At 35.7% G+C, this 22,633-nt stretch overlaps 1 protein-coding gene across 1 annotated transcript; it reads right to left on the minus strand.

Annotated features, from left to right (window-relative positions):
* Positions 1-45: 45 nt before the first annotated feature.
* On the minus strand, positions 46-21,850 carry ezh2 (enhancer of zeste 2 polycomb repressive complex 2 subunit). Its single transcript, XM_023273525.3, has 19 exons — positions 21,470-21,850; positions 18,863-18,986; positions 17,634-17,762; positions 17,426-17,545; positions 17,219-17,339; positions 16,237-16,416; positions 15,771-15,876; positions 14,678-14,841; positions 14,015-14,112; positions 13,251-13,488; positions 13,010-13,176; positions 11,680-11,815; positions 10,816-10,941; positions 9,174-9,352; positions 7,617-7,712; positions 5,980-6,061; positions 5,778-5,858; positions 5,628-5,712; positions 46-4,885 (listed from the first exon to the last, which is right to left on the minus strand). Exons 2-19 carry the CDS (start codon positions 18,977-18,979, stop codon positions 4,825-4,827), a joined length of 2,286 nt encoding a protein of 761 aa, XP_023129293.1. The 5' UTR covers positions 18,980-18,986; positions 21,470-21,850; the 3' UTR covers positions 46-4,824.
* Between the last annotated feature and the right edge of the window lie 783 nt (positions 21,851-22,633).

The following is a 22,633-nucleotide window of genomic DNA, read 5'->3' on the forward strand; positions in this document are numbered from 1 at the left end:
TTTGGACCAGAGTCGATCAGAACAAACTGAAAGACGACAAAGACGTTCCACCATTTAGAATATTTTAATCTGCATCACTTTGAAACAACAAAATCCCTGTAAACATTACAAAAACAGCACCTGTGTCGTTGGAGGAAAGAGTGGACCTGGTCTGACAGGAAGGAAGAGGAGATGATGAATGAGGAGGAGAAGCAATAATAGAAGAAGAAGCAGGTAGAAGAAGTAGAAGAAGACGTTAGAAGTAGTAGCAGAAGAAGTAGTGGACGAAAAGATGTAGTAGCAGACAGAAGGAGAAGATGTAGGAGAAGTAGAACAAGATGTTAGAAAAAGAACAAGGAAAAGTTAGAAAGAGTAGAAGTTAGAAGTTGTAGAACAAGAAGAATTAGAAGAATATGTAGGAGAAGAAGATGAAGTCGTAGAAGATGAAGTAGAAGAGAAAGTAGTAGAAGAAGAGCAGCAGGCGGACATGAAACCATAAATAAGCTGCAGTTTGAGGTGATGGAGGACCAGGTAACTCCTTAAATCTCCTCCTGAGAGTTCTTGAAGCACATTTGAAGGTTTGTTTTTATTTTTTTGTTCCTCAGTCCTCAACCTGCAGCAGCATCCAGGAATAAAAAGCTGCTTCAGGCTTCATGAGAAGGCTCCAGTGGGTTTGCTGTGTTCAACCAGAAGAACCCTAAAGGTTCCTGAAGGAACCCTGCAGAGACCGAAGCACCTGAAGTTTCATCCATCGACGGTGAGACAAACATCCAGGTGGAGGAGAAGCGAGTATTGCTTAAAGTGAGGCAGACTCTGGGCACCAGGATGGGAAGGAAGGTGATTGTTGCTCTGGAATCTGATTGGACGTCACGAGGACGAGGCAGTGCAGCGAGCCGAGCTTCAACAACGTCGTGCAGGAGGTTAGAAACGCCTCGAATCCAACAAAGACGCTGATTTGTTCTGTTCTGTTCAGGACTCAAGGCACAGCAGGAGGTTCAAACTAAATCCACCAAAGTTTCCCCATCAGATCCTCACAGAAGAGCTTCTCTGAAATTTAGACGCAAACTGGAATAACTGCACAGCTTCAGGTCCTGAATGACTAAGATTTGCTGTTTGGTCAATAAAATAGAAGAAATGGAGAAAAATGTTGATTGTTTTTAAAAACATTAGGTTTTCTGTCATAAAAGCAGAAAAAAACTGAATATATTCAACTTTAAGAAGCTGGAGTCAGAGAATTTAGACCTTTTGTCCTTAAAAAAAACATAAAATCTATGATCAGAACAGCTGCAGATGTCACCACAGTTGACAAATAATTGATTATAAAGGAAACTAACTGCAGAGCTTCAATAATTAACTGAGAAAATGATCATTTTCTTAGTTAATCGAGGTGTTATTTGACATTTTTCACCATTTCTGACTTTTTATAGACCGATTTATCATGCCTTGCTTTGCATAAAACCTCAAAATGCTCAGTGTTATGTCATAAAGACAGAAAAAAATATTCAAATTTAAGACACTGGAATGAGAGAATTTAGACATTTTTTTGATTGACAGATTTAAACTTATAGTTTGGTCTCTAAAATGGATGAAAATGGTGAAAAATCTCAATTGTTTTCAAAAAATATTCAGTTTTCTGTCATAAAAGCAGAAAAAAACCTGAAAATATTCAACTTTAGGAAGGTGGAATCAAGGAATTTAGACTTTTTCCATTTAAAAAAACAACCTAAAATCAAAGATCAGAACAGCTGCTGGATGATTCCATAGTTGACAATTAATTGATTTTAAGGACAGTGACTGTAGAGCTGCAATAATTAACTGATAAACTGATTATTTTCTCGGTTAGTCGAGGTGTTTGACATTTTTCACCATTTTCTGACTTTTTATAGACCAATTTATTGTGTCTTGCTTTGTCTTAAACCCCAAAATATTAAGTTTTATGTCATAAAGACAGAAAAAATCTTCAAATATAAGAAGCTGGAATCAGAGAGTTTAGACATTTTTCTGATTGATTATAAAGGAAACTGCAACAATTAACTGAAATTATTTTCTCAGTTATATTAATAGTTTGGTCAATAAAATAGAAGAAAATGGAGAAAAACGCTGGTTGTTTTCAAAAATATTCAGTTTTCTGTCATAAAAGCAGAAAAAAACTGAAAATATTCAACTTTAAGAAGCTGAAATCAGAGAATTTAGAATTTTTCCTTTAAAAAAAAAAAAAAAATTTAAAATTAAAGCTCAAAACAGCTGCTGGTTAATTCCATAGTTGACAACTGACTGATTAAAAAGGAAACTAACTGTGCAGCTATAATAATTAACTGATAAATGCATTATTTTTGCAGTTATAGTAATAGTTTGGTCAATAAAATGAAGAAAATGGTGAAAAATGTGGATTGTGTAGTCCACAAACCCAGAAATATCCAGTTTATGGTCATAAAAGCAGAAAAAATTGAAAATATTCAACTTATAGATGCTGGAATCAGAGAATTTCGGCAAAAAAAAAAATCAATCCAACTAACAGCAGCTCTTCCACACATGAGCTGATTTTATGGTTTTGGACATAAATTCCAACAAAACTAATCTTAATCTGAGCTCAGATTCTTCAGAAATTCGATTAAAAATACAAACTAGGGCTCTGAAAACGAAGCTGGATCCAAAATAAAACGTTAAATAGAAGCTGCTGCTGAGGGATTCTGGGAAAACTTTGGTTCTAGTTTGTACTGAAGGATCCGAGAGTTTGTGCTGGTTTTTGTGTTGGTTCACGTTTAGCACCTGAAGCAGGAGCAACGAAGCAGCGTCAACAACAACAACAACAACATGTCCGCTGGTGATTTCTTCTGGTTTTCTGAGAGAATGTTTGCAGTTTTGTTGGAGGATTGTGAAACTTGGAGGCCTGAAATTAGTTTTCTGACGACCAGAAAACGAAAAATGCATCAATTTCACATTAACGTGGAAAGTTTCAGGTTTTAACGAGATATTTTCATGTTTTTCTTTCCTGAGCCGTAAATAAACGTCTGTACAAGTCGTCGTCTCGTGTCACACTAAATTCGTATGTAAAAACAAAAATTTTGTTTCAATTTTGAGCAAAAATTAAACCAGAAATTATTTTTTTGACAATCAGAAAAGTAAAAAAACGCATCAATTTTACATCATTAATGTGGAAAGTTTCAGGTTTTAAGGAGATATTTTCACATTTCAAAAGATCAAGTTGAGCAAGAAACTTCTCCAATCAAAATAAAATCTTATTCATCTCCTTTAAATGCGACTCCTTTTCACGTTATGACACAATAATTTATACAGTTCAAGGCAGAGATCTGAAAAAGTGAGCCCTAACTAAACATCCAAACGTGTCGTTTCGTGTCGCATTAAATTCGGACGTGCAAACTAAAGTTTCACTGCAATTTTGAGCAAAAACAAAGCCTAAAATGAAGTTTTCTGACAGGCAGAAAAAGTAACACATGCATCAGTTTCACATTTTAACCTGCAAAGTTTTGGTTAAACTTCAATTAAATGCAGAAAACACATATTTACTGAGTTGAACTGAAACAGATTCTGTTGTTTTTTGAACATAACGTATGTTATTGTGATAAATCATGAAAAAAAACCTGGTTTTAACGAGAAATTTTTCACATTTTAACAGGTTTTTCTTTCCTGAGGCCTAAATAAACGTCTGTACGCGTCATCATCTTGTTTTGCATTAAATTCGGACATAAAAACTAAAATTTCGCTGCAATTTTGAGCAAAAATGAGGTTTGAAATCAGTTTTCTGGAGCCATTTTGACAAACTGAAAAAGGAAACTGAATCAGTTTCAGATTATTAAAGTGGAAAGTTTCATATTTTAACGAGATATTTTCACGTTACGACAAACAAACTGATCCGGTTGAAGCAAGAAACTCCTGTTCTGACAAAATCTTATTTATCTCATTTAAATGTGACTCGTTTCACGTTATAGTAAATTTTATTGGATTTAACAATAAACTTTTCACATTTTGATGTGAAAACAAGTTTTTCTTTTCAGTCGTAAATAAACATCAGTAAATTCAGTTTTCTGTAATAAAGACAGAAAAAAATGAAAATATTCAAATTTAAGTGGCTAAAAATCACAAAATTGAGATTTTTTTCACTAAAAAATGAGTCTATGTTTAAAATAGCTGCTGGTTAATTAAACCGTTGACAACTAACAGCCAGATGTTCTTCTTATTTTGTGTGTTTTCTGTTCATGCGGCCTTTAATCCAGAATAAATCCAGATAAATTCAACGTATCGCAGAGATAAACTCATCGGAGGAGCTGCATCTGGAGGATTTCCAGGTTGTTGTTGTTGTCATAACGCTGTTTCGTCCTCGTGTTGTACAGACTGACAGTGACGTGGCACTCTGAGGAGTTTGTGTCTAGTCAAAACAAACAAAAAACAACACAACACGACAACCACGGCGGAGGAGGAGCACAAACAGCAGCTGCTGGAGGATTTTTGGTCCCTGAAGCTTCGAACCGAGACGCCGGTTTGTTGTCTCCTGTCGCTGCAGGACACTTCATGTGGAGATATTTAAAAAAAAAAACACACACAGAAGTCAGTTTGTAGGTGATCCGCGCCTTCAGCAGAGGGAAGATTTATGAATCCCGAACTCCCGACAGAAGAGGAAGAAGAGAAATTTAAAAAACAGATATGAAAGGTATCAAAAAAAAGAGAAAAAGAAGGCGACAAAAAACTCAAATATTCCCAGTTTTCCTGAAGCTTTCTAGCGATTCGACAAGTCGTCTGGATTTCCTGAAGTGAAGGTGTGTTTTTTTTGTTTGTGTTGGTGTGTAAGGCCTTTGTGTCGTCGGTCAGCAGGAGGTAAAGTCCGGATCAGGCGATCTCCATCTCCCGCTCGATCCCAACGTACTTCAGAGCGTCCGCCTGGCTGTACCTGAAAATAAACGGGAAAAACACCAAGATTCAAGTGAGTTTGGATTCGTTCACTCGCTTCATGGATTAATCCATTACTCTCAGCAGGAGAAGGAACAAACTACCGGTGAACACCCCCACGTTTTCACAACTTTGGACCGGTCCAAAAGAACTGATTTAAATAATCGTCTACTGAACGTTTACTCTGAGACAAACGCACCAACATCATGTAAAATGAAGATAAAACAGAAGCAAAGAGACACAAAATTACCCAAAACAACTACTAGGAGCCAAAAAATAGCGACAAAAAGATACGCAACAACCACAAACAGACCCAAACTAAGAAAAAATAGATGGAAAATGAACACAAATGAACGCAAAATGACTAAACTAAGTAAAAGGAGATGGAAAATGAGATGCTAATTTAATGCAAACAGAGATAAAAACCATTATTAGATCCAAAAAGGCTGCAAACAGACAAAACAATCACAAATGGACCTGAACTAAGACAAAAACAACGCAAAATCAACACAAAATGACCAAAAACTAGAATGTAACTGATTAAAGTGATGCAAAATTAACGCAAACAGATGTTAACTTAATGTAAACAGAGATATATCCACTACTAGATGCATAAAATAGCCCATAATAGATGCAAAACAACCACAAATGGAACCAAACCAAGAAACAAAAAACCCTAAATGATCTTTCTGGTTGCTTTGTGCGTCTTTGTGGTGTTTCTCTTGTTTTCCCCTCTGACTGACCTGTAGTCGAAGAAGAGCTCCTCTCCGGTCTGGATGGCTCTCTTGGCGAAGATCCCTATCCTGTGGTCGCCGTTCACCATCATCACTGCAGAGAAAACACTCGTCAGCCGCCTGCTAAAGAACCACAAACACCCTGAAACTGTTTCTCACCTTTTGCATAGCAGTTGGGGTTGACGGAGTGGTTGGCAAAACGGATCTTGTTGCCTTTCCTCGTGGCGTCGACGACGAAGTCTGCGGAGAAACGAAAACAGCGGGCGTTTTATTAGCAGCTCGGCCTTCGTTTCACGTTAAAATTCAGGCACGGAAGACGTAAAATCGGCAGCCGAGACGGGAAACGTGTGCAGGTTTTTACCATTGTTGAGATTGAAGAGGAAGCTGCACATGTATTTGTCGTAAACCTTCCCTCTGCGGTCGGCTTCGTCCTGGGAGATAATCTGCAAACACACGTCAGATTTTACTCATTTTAATACTTTCACAGCTAAATTTGTGCACTTTTTAAAAAATTATTTCATCAAAGTGTTGCAGAGCATCAAATGGGCCTCAAAAAAATCAGATTTACAGCCAAAAATAGTGTTTCCTGCCCCTTTAGATTTGTTAATATATATAAAACAGCAGCAAAGACACTTAAAACAAACACTAAGAGCCAAAAAAACAGCAACAAACTGATAAAAAAACACTATAAGAGCAGAAAGACGCAAATTGATGACTGAGAGGCCGAATCAAGTAAAGAGACTCAAAATGAACACAAAAAGATGCTAAGCTTGCTAAACAGAGACAAACCAACCACTATTAGACACAAAACAATCACAAAAACACCCAAACCAAGAAAAAAAAAGATGTTAAATAAACACAAATAAATGCAAAATGACCACATAGACACTCAAAATGACTTAAACGAAACACCAAGACCCACAGAACGACAACGAAGACACACAAAAACAGAAGATATGAAAATTTACCACAGCAAGGCAGAACCAAGTAAAAAGGGACACAAAATGTACACAAATAGATGCTCTGATTTAATGTAAACTGAAATAAAACCACCTCCAAGATGTACAAAATGACCATTACTAGATGCAGCATGACCACAAAGACACACAAAATGATCAGAAAGTGAATAAAACAGACACAAAACCACCACAAAAAGAAGCAAAATTACTCAAAAACAACTATTAAAATCCCCAAAACAGCGACAAAGACGCACAAAAAGAGCAGAAAGATAAGAAAATTTACCAGAGATTCAAAAAGAACACAAACAGATGCAAAACGACCACAAAGACACACAAAAAAGACCAAAAGTGAGAATGTAACTGACTAAAAGTGATGCAAAATCAAACTTAATACAAACAGATACAAAACCACTGCCAGATGCAAAAATGGATGCAAACAGGCACAAAAAAACCCACAAAATGGACGCAAACCAAGTACAAAGAGACGCTAAATTAACAAATAGATCCAAAATGACTGAAACTAATCAAAAAGAGATATAAAATTAGCATAAATAGATGCTAATTGTAATGCAAACCATGATAAAGCCACTTGCAACATGGCTGCAAATAGACACAAAACCATAAACAGACCCAAACTAAGACTAAAAAGAGACACAAAATTAACACAACTAGATGCAAAATGACAGAAGTAAGTAAAAAGAGATGGAAAACAAACATAAATAAGTGTAAAAGGACCCCAGAGACACAAAAAATGACCAGAAAGAGAATGTAACTGACAAAAGGAGAGGATAAAACCACCTCTTAGATGCAAAATGGCTGCAAATAGACACAATACAACCACAAATGGATCCAAAAAAAATAAACATGAAAACCAAAATATTACACATTACATTGAAATATTGTACCAGAAAATGTAACAATCAGTAATAGTAATCCTTATTAATTCACAATTAAATGATCTTTCTGGTTGTTTTGTGTCTCCTCCTTGAGTAATTTCATCTCTTTGCTGCTGTTATATGTTTGTTTTGTTGGTTCTCACCTCTCCACAGTATTCAGAGATGAACTCGTTCTTCTGGACCGGTTCTTTGATGAAGATTCCCCAACCGGCCACGTCTGACGGAGCCAGCAGCAGGTGCTGAGAGGAAAAATACCGGATTTAAATTATCAACAATACACTTATCTGCTGTTATTCTTGGTAAAAAAAAATGGAATTACAGAAAGCCTCTAGTAAAATCACAGGAAAATTATTCATTTACATGTTGACAGACGAATAACAAACAAACCAATGCTGTAAATAAACATCAGAAATCCATATTTTTTCAAGAAATATAAATTTGTTCTTTTTAACCTTTTCAAAAAAAATTGTAATTTTTCTTTTTACTGTATTTAAATCAGGAAAAAAAGTCAAATTATTTTACAGATTTTTTTGTAAGACAAAGTGTAAATTAATACTTTTTTCCTGAGATTTTAATCAATTAAATTAGATAAAAGTACAATTATTTACAGATATTTGCCGTTATTTAAAGAAAATGTTCGTATATTTAGGAATATTAAACAAAAAATATTAAGAATTTTCCCCTAATGATAGCAATTTTAGTAAATAACTTTGTCCTGTTTTGTTAAATTATAGAAAATTGTAAAATTTTAAAAAGTATTAATTTATACACTGACTTATAACATAATTTTTAATGGCAAATAAGTAAATTACTTTTCTTAACAAATGTATTTGTTAAAGACCAAAAATTACTGTATTTTTACTGTATCTAAATTAACTAAAAATATAATTATTTTACAAATATTTGCCGTTATTTTAAAGACAATTTATCTATATCTAGACCTGAAAACCAAACAAACAAAAAAATATATACAGATATATTTTTTAAATAATATATTTTTTTTACTGTATTTAATATTTTCACCCTTTTGCTAAATTACAGACAATATCTAGTAAAATCATGGAAAAAAGTATTAATTGACACGCTTCCTTCTAACATCAAAAACATTTATTTTAAATAACAAATAAATAAATGTATTTGTTAAAAGACTAAAAATTAGTGATTTTTTTTACTGTATTTAAATGATCTAAAAGTCCTATTATTACAAGGATATTTGTCGTTATTTTAAAGAAAATATTTGTACATTTAGGCCTGAAAAATATTTTTTTAAATAATAATTTGTATTCTTATATTTAATAATTTTCCCATTTTGTTAAAATCACAGAAAAAGTATTAATTTACATGCTTACTTCTAACATTTTTTTTCAATGGCATATAAATCACCTTTGTAAATAAAGTTTTAAAATTACTTTATTTTATATTGTATTTAAATTAGCTAAAAAATAATTTTGTAGATATTTGTAGTTATTTTAAAGAAAATTTATGTATATTTATGCCTAAATAATGACTAACAATATTTTTTATAAGTTTTATTCTTATATTTAATAATTTCCCGTTTTATTAAAATCACAGAAAAAAGCATTAATTGACACATTTCCTTCTAACATCCAGAAACTATTCTTTAAAATTGCAACTAAATAAGTATTTTTCTTTGTTAAAAGCCCCAGAGGCTCCAGCTGCAGGTTCTAAAGGTCCGTCACCTTCTTGGCTCCTCTCTGGATGGAGCAGTTCTTGCAGGACACGTTCTTACTGTCCCAGTGATCTGCAGCGCCGCAGGTCAGACACAGATCCGGGTCGCATTCTCGGACCGCCAGGTAGCACGGACACTGTTTGGTGTTGCACTGGGCTTTGCACCGGCAACCCGGGAAACGGTTCTGACCTGCAGGAAGACAGTCCAGATGTTAGTGGAGCCGTGGTTCTGTCTGATGAAACATCTGGACAATGATGTCAGTCAAATCTGCAGAACTTTTCTCAGTAGCTTGACTTATCGCCAACGCAAGGTTTCATTTTCACCACTAATGATTCAATTTCATGTGCAATATTTAAATTTCAGATGGTATAATTCAGTATATTAAGCAATATTTAAATTTCTACTATTTTAATTTAGTCATATTTAAATTCTAATTAGAAATATTTCAATTTAATGTGCAATATTGTATTTCAAGGAAAATATTTTGATTAAATGTGCAATATGTTAATTTAATATTTAATTTTTGTGTGTAATGTTTTAATTTATTGTACAGTATTTCAGTAAAATTTGCAATATTTCCTTTAATGTGCATTTTTTTTTCAAATGAATTAATTCAATTTAATGTGTAATTTTTTAATTTCATGAGCAACACTTCAATTTATTGTGCAGTATTTTTCATGGGCAGTATTTTAAGTCCACGTGGAATAATTCAGTATAATATGCAATATTTAAATTTCTACCATTTTCATTTAGTTAGTAATATTTCAATTTAATGCGCAATATTTTATTTTCAGGTAAAATATTTCAATTAAATGTGCAATATCTGAATTTAATATTTAAATTTTGTGTGTAATGTTTTAATTTATTGTGCAATATTTCAATAAAATGTGCAATATTTCCTTTAATGTGCATTTTTAAAGTGTATTAATTCAATTTAATGTGCAATTTTTTCAATTTATTATTCAATTTTTATTTTTCAAGTGCAATATTTTAATTCCACATAGTATATTTCAGCATAAGTTATTTATCATTTAAATTTGTACTGTTAATTTAGTTAATAATATTTAAATTTTAATTACAAATATTTGAATTTAATGTGCAATATTTTATTTTCAGGTAAAATATTTTGATTAAATGTGTTATATTTCAATTTAATGTGCAATATTTAGTTTAATAAATATAAATATACAAATATTCATTTTGTGCAACATTTCCTTTTCATTTGTAATATTTTATTTTAATTTGAAATATTTCAATTTACTGTGTAATATTTGAATTAAATGTACAATATTTCAATTTCAAATGCAATAATTAAATCTGACTTGAAATATTTCATTTTCATGTGCGATTTTTAATTTTTAGATGCAATATTTCAGTATATTCATAAGTTGTATTTCAGCAACATGTGCAATATTTCAATGTAATGTGCAATGTTTAATTTTCAAATGCAAAATATCATCTTCAGGTACAATATTTTTGTAAATATTATAATATGTGAATTTATTCTGCAGTATTTCAACACACTGTGTAAAATATTCACTTTCAAGTGAAATATTAAAATTTTTGTTTATATGCAAAATTTAAGTTTAACGTGTAAATCTGAGTTTTAAGTGCAATATTTTAATATTGTCTTCATCGTATAAACTTCTTACACTCAGAGCTGCACTGGCAAAACTTCTCGCAGAAGTTCTGAGCGGTGACGCAGGGACACGAGGAGTCGCACGGCTGCCGCGGGTGGTCACATGGCTGGTAGTTATAGACGTGATTGGACGAGCCGTCTGCAGGAGGAAAAACATGCAGAGGAGTGATTAACGGTTCAACGTACGAGCTTCCTGCAGCTAAAAACAGGGATGGAAGTGCAAAAATTTAGTGTAATAATAGTCGGCAGGGTGTTAAAAACCAAAAACTAAATGGATCAGGATGAGAAATTGTTTGGAAAAATTAGATCAACTTTTCTTTTGCAGCTTTAAGTCATTTTTTCCCCAAACAATTTACTATTATTTTACAGATTTTGCCTGTTTTGTTAAAATTACAGGAAAAAATGTGTTAAATTAAATGTTGACCGTTAATTCTAAATAAAGTCCAGGTGACAGGACTGCAAAAATTACAGTTTTTTTTCATTTTACTGTATTTAAATTGGCAGAACATGTAGTTATTTTAAAGCTGTACCAGAAAGAAACAATTTTGGTCAATTATTGTAAACTGACAGAAAAAAGCACCTACCATTTTAGAAAAAATTGATAAATTGAGTTTGTATGTTTATTGTTTTACAACATTGGACAATACACAAAGTTTTTAGTTTTACTGTATTTTAACCAGCTAGAACTAAAGTTATTTTACAGATATTTGCTGTTATTTTCACAGTTTTTTTTAGATTTTAGTTCCAGATTTCAACGTTAAATACTTTAAGACCAGATACTGTGGATCAAACATCAGTTTCATCCTCCGATTGTCTCCGTTTTCATTAATTAGCACGTTTCTGGGTTCTTTTCTAGACTTTCTGTGGGTTTTCTGACCTTTCTTCAGCTGGATCTTCCTGCAGTGAGTGGCCCACAGTCTGTGTTTCCTCTTCTTCTTCCTGGGGGGCGTGTCCTCATCTTCGGTTGGAGCTCGAGCGATGATGCTCGACTCTTTCACCCTGAACTCGTAGACCTGCGGCGGAGACAAAACGTGGATGAAGGAAGCTCGTTTGTGAAGCTTGTTTCACACGCAGAGATGCTTTAAGGTGCTATAAAACTGAGCGTAGACGCGTTTGTACAGGAAAATATTTTGTTTGGTACGAACTTTTAAAGACAGCTTAGTGTAACTGATGTTTAAAGTCCTGCAAAAAATACGTAAATGTGTCGTTTCAGTTAATAAATACAAGGTGCATGACGCTGTACACGCAGATTTTTATAGATATTGCAAATTTAACAGGGAGTAAATTATATTAACCTGCTAGTTTAGTGTGTTCTCACTTGGAATATTTTAGGTTTTAAAGTTTAAACCTGAGATATTTGTGTGCTATTATGTTTATACTGTACTGAAATGTTTGAAAAGGCAGTTAAAAGTGCATAAATTCACTCAAACCGATTTCAATCTTAGTGAGCTTAGTTTTTAAAAAGATGCATTTTTTATGTTCTTAAGGAGCTTCTGGGTTGTTTTTGCAGCTGATTTTAAAAATATAATAAATTTGAGCGACAATATTTCACTTTTATGTATTTTAAATTCCAAAATCAACACTGTTGTTTTTCTGATCTCTAAAACCTAAAAGTCTAATTGAAACCAAATATTGCAATTTACATGATTAATTTTATTATTCTACCTTTTTAAGATATCGATTTCAATTTAAATATTTTTTTCATTTTATTTGTGTATTAGTGGGTTACAGCAGTACTGACTGATTTCTAAGACAGTCTGATTAGTAAATCAGTCTTTAATTTAAAAAAAGTTTTTTTTTAAAAATTTGTAGTTTTTATTGGTTTATATTTCTAGTTATTTACATACTGAATTGAGATTTTTGTGTTATACTCGTACTTAGATGTTTAAATATGTAGAAATAACTGCATAAAAGCACTCAAATTAGATTTAAAAATAAATTAAAAGTACAGAAAAGTTTAAACCAGAATTTACTGAACATCTAACAGTCTTGGTTCTGTCTAAAATTTTAGTGAGTTTTAAATAAGTGTTTTTTTGTTTTTTTTTTAAATTTTTGCAGCTGATTTTAACTAGTAGCTCAAGAAATTAACAAATTTGAGCGACAACATTCCTGTTAAATGTATTTTAAATTCACAAATGGATGCCTTTGTTTTCTGTTTCTGGTCTCTAACTAGAATCAGATTAAACTACGTGGGTGTAATCGCCCACCTGTCTGCAGCTCTTGGTGCCGATGAGTCTGGCGATGGCGCAGTAGTTGTCGTAGTACGTCCCGATGAGAACCCTAAAGAGAGAGGCCTCGGCGCCGCTCCAGTCCGCCGCTTCGGCTTCACCGCTGAGCTTCATCTTCACCGGGGTCTGACACCGAGAGTTCCCCTCTGCAAACATCGAATCTCCGGGTTTCTATTGGTTCGGTTCTTCAGATTAAAGGAGGAAACCGTTGGTTCTGTACCTGAGCTGCTGGTCGTCTCGTCCTTCTTGTCCTCGTCGTCCTTGTCGTTGTCCCGCTCGTCCTCCTTGCTGCCCTCACGGTCGCTGTCCGTGTCTTTGGTTTCCGAGGAGACGGTGGGGGTGCTGGGCCGGCTGTTGCTGTTGGGCAGTCGTCCGCGGCGACGGCCCACCGTGCGTTTGGAGGGCGTCTTGGCGCGTTCGGCCACCACGCCGGCCGGATATTCCCTCACCATCCCATCCTGAGGGACGCAGACGAGGGTTTATGAAAGTAATATAACATTAAAGTTTAATTAAACAGGAGAAAAAATAACAGAGAAACTCTCTGGTGCAGCATCGACACATTCAAAGACACATTATGAAGATTTAAAAACATTTAAAAACTACATTTACAAAAATCTCTGCACTGCCAGTATTTCTAACCTAAAGAAGAATCTAAATCTGAAAAATTAAGTCTGTAATATACAGACAAAATATCCAGCATCAGTGCTGTCAATTCAAGGAAAAAGATCTGAGCAATATCCGTAATATTTGAATGTAGATACAAATCTGTGAAATATCAATATTCTTTTACTGAAGTCTGAACATCCGATTTCCTTCCTATTAAAGAATCTGTAAAGTATAACAGTATTTATGAGCTTTTCTTGTTTATTTTTAGTCGTGTTTTTTCTAATCTTATCCTAAAAGGCAGACGTCTGTGTAAATATTAAACTAGAAGAAGAACCAAAGGTTACTGTGACAGTATTAGATGAATGTTTAGTGACTCACCTGCACCAGGTACATGTAGCAGTCGATGCCACAGGGTTTACTGTCCACCAGGTTCTCCAGGTTCTTACGCTTGTAGGTGTTTGGAGTCGCATGGAAAGCTGAGACGAGAGAAAAAACACGTTATTTTATCATATTTAAACCAATTTAAACTCTCTGTAACCCGGTGCGTAGATCTGATTGAGAGTTTTTCCCTCTTTGCACGTGCAGAAAACACTAAATATGTGTGTGTGGAGCGTCTCTGTAGTACCACAATGTTTAATTTCTAACGCTATGCAGTGACAAATACTGACCTTTAATAAAGAATAACTTTTTTTAAAATCATATTTCCCTTGATTGTTAATTATTAAGCAGGGATCTGGATGTCAGACACTGAACTTCTTGCATTCTGATGAATATTGACACAACAATTTGTGCATTTTTTGCATTATTTGTGGTGGAAATGTGTATTTATGTACAGAAAAACAACATTCTAGCACCAGGTGACAATTCAAAACATAATATATAATATGATGTTATTTTAGTATATTTATAAACTTTAAAAGCGCAGATGTATTTCGATTAGTCCACATTTGAGTTTACAGCCTGCAAATGTTCTAACTAAACGTCTTCAGTTGGCTCATTTGAGTGGATTTCTACGTTTTGTTGGTGTCTGCGTGGACTCACGGTGGAGGAAGCAGTCGTATTTGAAGCAGCGTCTGCAGAACAGAGTGTGGAAGGAATGAAGACTCTGCTCACGCTGCACCGAGCGAGCGTTCGGACCGTCGATGTTCGGTGTGCATTCAGGCGGCAGCGCTCCGGGCAGCTGCTGCTCCGTCAACTCCTTGTACCTGAAACACAAGAAAGGCCGAGTTTAGATGCAAAACCCGTGCAAACAGAGATATTAAACTTTTTCATTAGAAGATGCAAAAAGTGATTTCTATCAAAGATTCAAATTCATATGATGAGGAAAAGCTTTCAGAGAAGTGTGCTTGTATTTATGCAACTCTGTAATGACTTAAATAAGATAGGAGTGATGTTTAACCCTCCTGTTGTCCTCATTTACGAGCACCAAAAAATATTTTCCTTGTCTGAAAAAAAATCCAAAAATTCAGCAAAAAAAAATTTCCCCAAATGTCTGAAAATTTGCAAAACTTTCAGGAAGAAAATTCCAATAAAAATCCCCTAAATTTGGCAAGAAAATTCTTGTAAATATTTTCAAAAAAATGAGTAAAAATCTTCCAAAAAAAAATCCTAAAAAAATCTAAAGTGATTCCATATATATCAGTAAAACTTCTAATATTTTCTTTAAGAACATTCACAAAAAAAAATCAACCAAAATCCAGGGAAATTTGCTGGATTTTGGTTGATTTTTTTGTGAATGTTCTTAAAGAAACATTTTAACACTTCTTTTTTTCCACGGAAATTTTTTTTTAAATTTCCCAAAAAATGTTGAAAATGTGGACATTAGAAGTTTCACTGTGAAAATGCCCCCGCCCCCACACACATTTTCAAACTTTAAAACAGGTCAATCTGACCCACAGGACGACATGAGGGTTAAAAGTATTATTTTAAAAAAATTACCCAAATTTGGCAAGAAAAGTCTTGTAAATATTTTCAAAAAATGAGTAAAAATCTTCTAAAAAAAAATCCTAAAAATATCTAAAGTGATTACATATATATCAGTAAAACTCCTAATATTTTCTTTAAGAACATTCACAAAAAAAAATTCAACCAAAATCCAGCGAATTTTTTTTTCACACACAAACATCCTACTGACTTCTCTTTGAGCTCCTCGGTGGAGCCTTTGTCGGGGAACATGGAGGAGATGGCTTCAAAGATCTTGTCGGAGGGAAACTTCTTGCTGGCGTCGCTGTTGGTTCGGCCTGGAGATGAAACAAATGTTTTCCGTCAGCGAACAAAACTATTTTCACAATTCTACGTTCCCGTGTTACTAAAACTCATGGGGGGAAGAATTACAAGCTGGAGAAACCAACACATTTCTTTTTGGTGAGGCATCGACACATTCAAATCTGAGCATCAAGTAGAACTCGCACATTTAATGACGACATGTTTCTACATTTACAAATATACATGCAGTGGTAGCATTTTAGTTGACAGAAGAATCTGTGGAATATCAGTATCTTGTTTTACCTACAGAACAATGTAAACTATTATTATTTCTTCTAATGGAATAATCTTTGAAATGGTGCTAAATGCTGCTCACTGGGTACAACAAAACTCACCGTCGCTGTTGGCCAGCCCATCCTTGCGGGGGTCTTCTGAATGGTCCTTGCCATCACAGAGGTCCATCTTGTCCACCTTGAAGTCCTGCTCTTCCTCCTCCTCGTCATCCTCGTTGTCGCTGTACTGTGCCAGAGCGCTGACCAGCTCCACGAAGATCTCGTCGTTGATGAAGCCGCACTCTGCAGAAACACGACGACGGCGAGTTGCCTCATTATTTGAGAGCAATAAAAAGAAACAGCCATCGCTTTTTCAGCTTTCCCTCAGTCCTTGAACAAACCATGAGTAGCTCGATTTAGCTACACCAAATCTAAGCTTTAATCCAAAGCGATTTACATATGTGAAGTCAACAACTAGGAATTCATTAATATAATTAATGTATTACTACAACATTTGCCCGATATGACTGAAAAGTGATACAAAATGACTTGAAATTTGCACAAAATCTCTCAAAATTTGTCCAATATGAAACAAAAAATTGCCCAAAATTTCTTGAAACTCGTATCATAATCAAAATTTGTATTTGTTTTTTTTTTTTTATAAAAACTGCAATATTTCATCAAAATCACATTTAAACATTTGCAAAAAATGAACAGTTCACGTTAACTAGATTCTGTAAAATAATAAAAAAAAATCTGCAGCCTTCAGCTCGTTTGAGAAGCAACGACTGACTCGATACGACCAACAGTCACGGGGCAAAAATTCAGGGACTTCTCGACTGAACTGCAGACAGTGTTCACACTTGTTTCTCTGTGGGTAGTTGTAAAAATGTTGTACATGTGGACTCCACGTTTTGTCCATTTTGTAAAAGAAACTATCCAATATTTTTGTCATTTTGCTTACTATTTCAGTATAAAACAACCAGGTTCAAATGATTCACATTGTGTTTTAGGGGATTAAACAAAACCTCGATTCAGAGAATTTTAGTAATCGAATTACTTGATTAACTCCAGGAATCGTTTCAGCCTTAACTCAAAGTCTCACCTCTGTCTCCATGGACTTTGCCGTCGTAGTTCTTGATGAGCTCTTCTATAAAAGTGCCGTCCTGGTCCAGGATCTCGTCCCCCATGTAGGGAATGTTATGAAGCACCGTCTCGTCCTCCACCTGAAGCCAGACAGAGTTCAAACATCTGCAAAAAGACACAAAAACACTCCAAAGCTCCGGTTCCAGCTGTTAAAGCTCAAACACACCATGAAGTTCTGCTGCAGTGGGGACCACGAGTACATGACGGGGACCGAGGCCACGGCGTTCAGAGTCTTCAGAGGGATGACCTGCTTGGAGAACTCGGAGAAGCCGCTGTCCACGGTGCACTGCAGCGGAGAAACAGTCAAAGAGCGCGTTCAGAGCAGCGTCCACAGCTTTATCCTACACATGTCAGCGTGGCGTTAGCGCTCTCACCTCTCGGGTTCCTCTCAAGGAGCTGACGGACGTCATGATGTGAACCGGCTGGATCCGCCTGGTCTTCCACTCCTGGTTCAGGATGTCAGTTCGCTCCATGATTTTCTGGCGGTTGGTGTTGAACATGCTCTAACAGACACGAGCCAAAGTGGGAAATAAGTTGACTTTAAGCCATGTTAGGCAGCTATAATGTTACTGAACAATTAGACATTTACAAGCAGAGATTTCTGAATAAATGGATCAATTTTAGATTCCTCTCAGAAGAAAAAACAAAAAATACAATTCCCACTAAAATTGTGACTCACAGTGCAACATTTTTCAGTTTGTTTTAGTTTCTCTGCGTCTGCCACTACTTGGTTTTCAGGGTAGTAATAAATCGGCTTCAAAATCACAGTTTAAAACAACGCAATTAACAAATGCCAGCAGCTGCAGTGTAGGATATATTTTTGTTTGGCGCAGTTGCAGCAAAAATCAACATTTTTATTTTTGTTTCAGTAGAAAATAATTTTTTACATTAAAAAAAAAAAAAAAAAATCACTATTTCTATAAAATATCTGGCCTATATTTCAGTGTGGAGTTTTTTCCCCCTCATATAATTCAGTCCATAGCAGTTGGCAGCAAAATTCACATTATTGTTAGCTTTATTTCAGTAGAAAAGAATTTTTAAAAATCACTATTTCTACCAAAAATGTGACTTGTATTGCTATGTGCCTTGGGGTGAATTATATGGAGGAAAAACTAACAAAAAACCCCATATTGCAATATAAGTAACAATTTTTGTAGAAAGCGATTTTTTAATGAAAATTTCTTTTGAAAAAATTAGATTTTTTTTTTGTTGCTGTAAGTGGACCAAACAAAATATATCTGCAGTCTTCGCTAATTCTGTTGTCGTTTTATTGTCTTAAATTGTGATTTTGAACTTGTTAATTGTTCAGCTCTAATAAAACGAAGGCAATCCGAGTCAGAATTTACAAGCAAATATAAAAATTAGGTGATTTTTTTTGCTGCCGAGTGCAAAACAATAATGAAAATGTTGGAATTTCAGCTAAAAAAAAAATGTGCACATGTCAGGTTCAGATCATTGCTACAACGTCTGCACAGATTCTGAGATTGTCAAGCGACCCCCGTAGCTGAATATAATTTTTTATCTCATCTTCAATTAAAAACAAACCAACAGTTGCAATATAAACCCGACTTCCTCGGCTTTCTGAAGGTCTGACTGGACAAACCTTGACCTCGTCAGCTCGTCTGAAGCGCTTCAGCTGCCGGAGCCTCATGTACTCGGACTTCACCCTCCTCTTCCAGCAGGCCGGACCCTTCTCTGAGCGCTTCCCTGTCAGCACCATGACGAACCTGTGGGGAACGCAGAGACGACAGCGGTCAGAACTGAAGCTGCACGTGGACGTGAACAAACAAACAAACTGTGTCCTGGCAGGTATTGTGTTTGGGGTCATTTTATGCCAATTCACCCAGATTTCTGACAGTTCACGTCATGTATTTGTTTGAAAAATACCAAATAAATATGCAAAAACTTCTACCTAAACCACAGAACTGTGCAATTGTTTGTTTCCTAAAGTAATGACAAAATAGTTCAACGGGTACTTTACAGACAAAATCCACTTTTTAGGACATTTTATCAGTATTTTCTTTTATTAGAATCTTTTTGAAGGGAAAGTCTTCATATCCATTGAAAACATATAATAAAAAATAAAGATGTTATATTACTCCTTCATTATTTAAAGATTTTATGAAAATGACACATTTTTCTAGCTTTAATATCACATTTGGTGGCTTTAATTGTCAGGTAACGAACTGTAATATGTTGATTTCAAGTCAAATCCTGTGAGCTTTGTGCTGGAAAATCCACTTTTTAGGACATTTTATCAGTATTTTCTATTTTCTAAGATCTGTTTTGATTTCTTTGAATCTTTTTGAAGGGAAAGCCTTCATATTCATTGAAAACATATATAAAAAAATAAAGATGTTATATTACGCTTTCATTATTTAATTAATTTATGAAAATGACTTTTTTTTGGTAGTTTTCAGTGGCTTTAATATCACATTTGGTGGCTTTAATTGTCAGATAAATAATTGCATTATGTTGATTTCAAGCCAAATTCATGCAATCGGTGAGGTTTCAAAGTTTAAATAATGAAGGAGTAATCAAACATTTTCAACAGCTTTAAAGATGCTTCAAGTTATAAAGTCTTCTTAAAATTACCTTTGTGCTGCTAAATCCACTTTTTAAGTCATTTTAACAGAAATTTTCTTTTGTCCAAGAAGGATTGTTTTGATGTCTTTGAAACTTTTTGAAGGGAAAGTCTTCATATTCATTGAAAACATGCATATAAAAAATATATAAAAATCTAGCTTTAATGTCACATTTGGTGGCTTTAATTGTCATGTAAATTACATTATGTTGATTTTAAGGCTTCATATGTCTGTAAGGTACCTGTGGAACTATTTTGTCATTAATTATTAACATGATTACAACTTTTTCTTGATGTTTCTTGGATATTCACGCAAAACATTTAAAAAAAAAACAAAACAGCCAAATGCTGTGAAAAATAAGCAACTGAGAGTTCAGAGTTTAAATAATGAAGGAGTAATATATTATCTTTATTTTTAATATGTTTAACCTAATGAAAAGATGAAAAAATGAACACAATCAATCTATAGTCTCCTTTAACTTCGATGCACTTTGTCCCCTGATGTTCAAACTTTGTGAAGAAGGTCACATCTTCAGCCTCCAGATTCTCCCCAGCAGCATGAAGGACTTCTACCATTCAAGTGGGCTTTCAGTTTGTAATCGAGGTCAGAAGTGCAGGTTGGATGAACATGTTTATGATGCAACAGTTCAAAGCCACGTTTGGCTGCTTCTGCCGTCTGCACTGTGTGGACGGACGCATTGTTTTGGAGCAACAGCAGCCAGACTGAAGCTTTCCTGGGATTTCAACGCGTTAATTTTGATTAATCAATTACAGAAAAAAATAACGCATTTAATTTCACTTCTCTCAGTTCCCTAATTTCTGTCATATCGGTAACACTGATGAACACTCCAGCCCAGCAGGTGGCGGTAATGAACCTAAAGTCTCTTTGCAGCCATAAAGAAGATGCACAGGATACACTTGGTACAAATGTCAGACCTGTTCAGCAAGAAGCATCTTAAAGCATCATTTTGTGTTTTTTCGTCTGGCTTGTGTTATTTGTCTATTTTTTGGCTGCTTTGCTTCTCGCTTTTGTCATTTTTTGTCTCGTGTTTGTCCATTGTTTTGTCCCTTTGTAACTTTTTTGAGTAATTTTTTGTCTCGTTTTGTGTCGTTTGTCTCATTTGTGCCTCGTTTTGTCGTTCTGTGTCTCGCTTTAGTAATATTTTATATTGTTTTTTCTCTGACTAGACAAGAGTAGAAATTACAGAGAAGTCATTAACGGCAGACTGTGTGTAGTTGTGTAACACCACTGATAAGAGCCGAAGCAACCAGTTTTCAGGGTGAGCTGCCTACAAACAACAACCAGGCTAACGATAGCTGGCCAAGTTTGTATCCCCTCAAAATGTGCTAAAAAACCCGGCTCTACAAGGTCCAAAACACTGGGGAGGGTGGCTCCTTCAGCAGCATTGGTTTCTACTCTGTTACAAATGTCTACTTCTTAAACACTTATCCACAAAAAAGTTAGTTTTTATAAAGGGGAATCGATTCTGACAGGAGTACAACATTTGGCACGACAGCCCGGCGAGCTAGCTAACAAAGATTGATGTTCCCACAAAGCATTGAGAGCAAACCAGGGCGGCAAAAAGCGTCGTAAACACGGACACGGGCCGTGACAGTTTCCCTCACCTGTGCAGGAGGCTCCGTCCTCATTCAACGGGGCGATTCGGGATGGACACGGCGAACACCGGCAAAGTCGTCCTTTGTTTGTTGGGGATTAGCCGCGGCTAGCTAGGACGTTAGCTCGGCGGCTAGTTAGCGGTTAGCTCGGGAGGAGGGAGCCGCTCCACTTTCAGCCGGCTTCACGCAGCCAGAGTCGGAAAACAGTCAGGAAAAACCTCCCGTTCTCACTCTTTGGGTCCGAAACGCCTCGTTTGTGGACGGAGCGGCTCTATTTCGCGCTGTCCACAAACAAATTTCAATATTTCCGCCTCAGCTCGGTTCAAACCGCTCACCGTCTCGCTCTCACCGCCCACCGCGGCTGCAGCACATTCAAGAGGCGCCAAACCTCTTGGGCCAATCACAGGCGCCGATGTTGGGCTTTGCCAGTGTGGTGGCGCCCGATTGGTCAGATCGCGTAGCAGCGCCAGCCAATGCGAATGGGATCCTGCAGCGAGGACATGTGGACGGCTTCCCTTTGTTCTCTCACATGTCGGCGGAGTAAAAGCGAAAAATCAGCCGTTTGAGTGTTAAAATAGCAACGTTTGTGTTTTATTTGTACATTTCCACCCGTGTTTCTCGACACATTCTGCTGCCACCTTGATACTGATGAGCTGGGACGACGTGAACGTGTTTTTATCAATGTTTTATCCACCACTACGAGCGGGTTTGGTTAAATGAATGAGATTCTGTGGCCCCAGTCAGCAGGGGAAGGGGTCGGCAAGTTTATTAAACCCCGCCCCCTCCGGACAGCGATTGGTTGACTGCCCGGAATCGTCACCGTGCTGCGTTCAAGTCCACTATATTATCATGCGGTATCTTAAGTAAATTTGTGTAACAGATAACATGGTAGACTCTACAGGGGTGCCAAACATGCGGCCCGCGGGCCAAAAGCGGCCCTCTAGAGGGTCCAATCCGGCCCGACTTTGTAAAGAGTAAAAGTTACAGAGAAGACATTAACTGCAGATTGTAAATTTGTAAAATTATAAATTTCTAGACCATGACAAATTGTTTTGATCATAAAGTAGAATACTAGATTGTTCTTTTGCTTTTTGTGTCTGATTTTTGTAATGTTTTTATTTGTCCATTTTTTTGTTGCTTTGTAATTACGGAGAGACGGTGGGAGGAGAAGGA

This window comes from Amphiprion ocellaris, chromosome 22 (genome assembly GCF_022539595.1).
Source record: "Amphiprion ocellaris isolate individual 3 ecotype Okinawa chromosome 22, ASM2253959v1, whole genome shotgun sequence".
NCBI lineage: Eukaryota > Metazoa > Chordata > Actinopteri > Pomacentridae > Amphiprion > Amphiprion ocellaris.

Excerpts from the sequence above, each read along its gene's own strand:
- ezh2 (XM_023273525.3), bottom strand. The coding sequence starts at position 18,979 with ATGGTGCTGACAGGGAAGCGCTCAGAGAAGGGTCCGGCCTGCTGGAAG. Across the intron at positions 15,877-16,236 it reads TGGGCTGGCCAACAGCGACG|GCCGAACCAACAGCGACGCC; the intron begins GTGAGTTTTGTT and ends TTTCATCTCCAG. Across the intron at positions 14,113-14,677 it reads ATACGACTGCTTCCTCCACC|CTTTCCATGCGACTCCAAAC; the intron begins GTGAGTCCACGC and ends CTCTCGTCTCAG.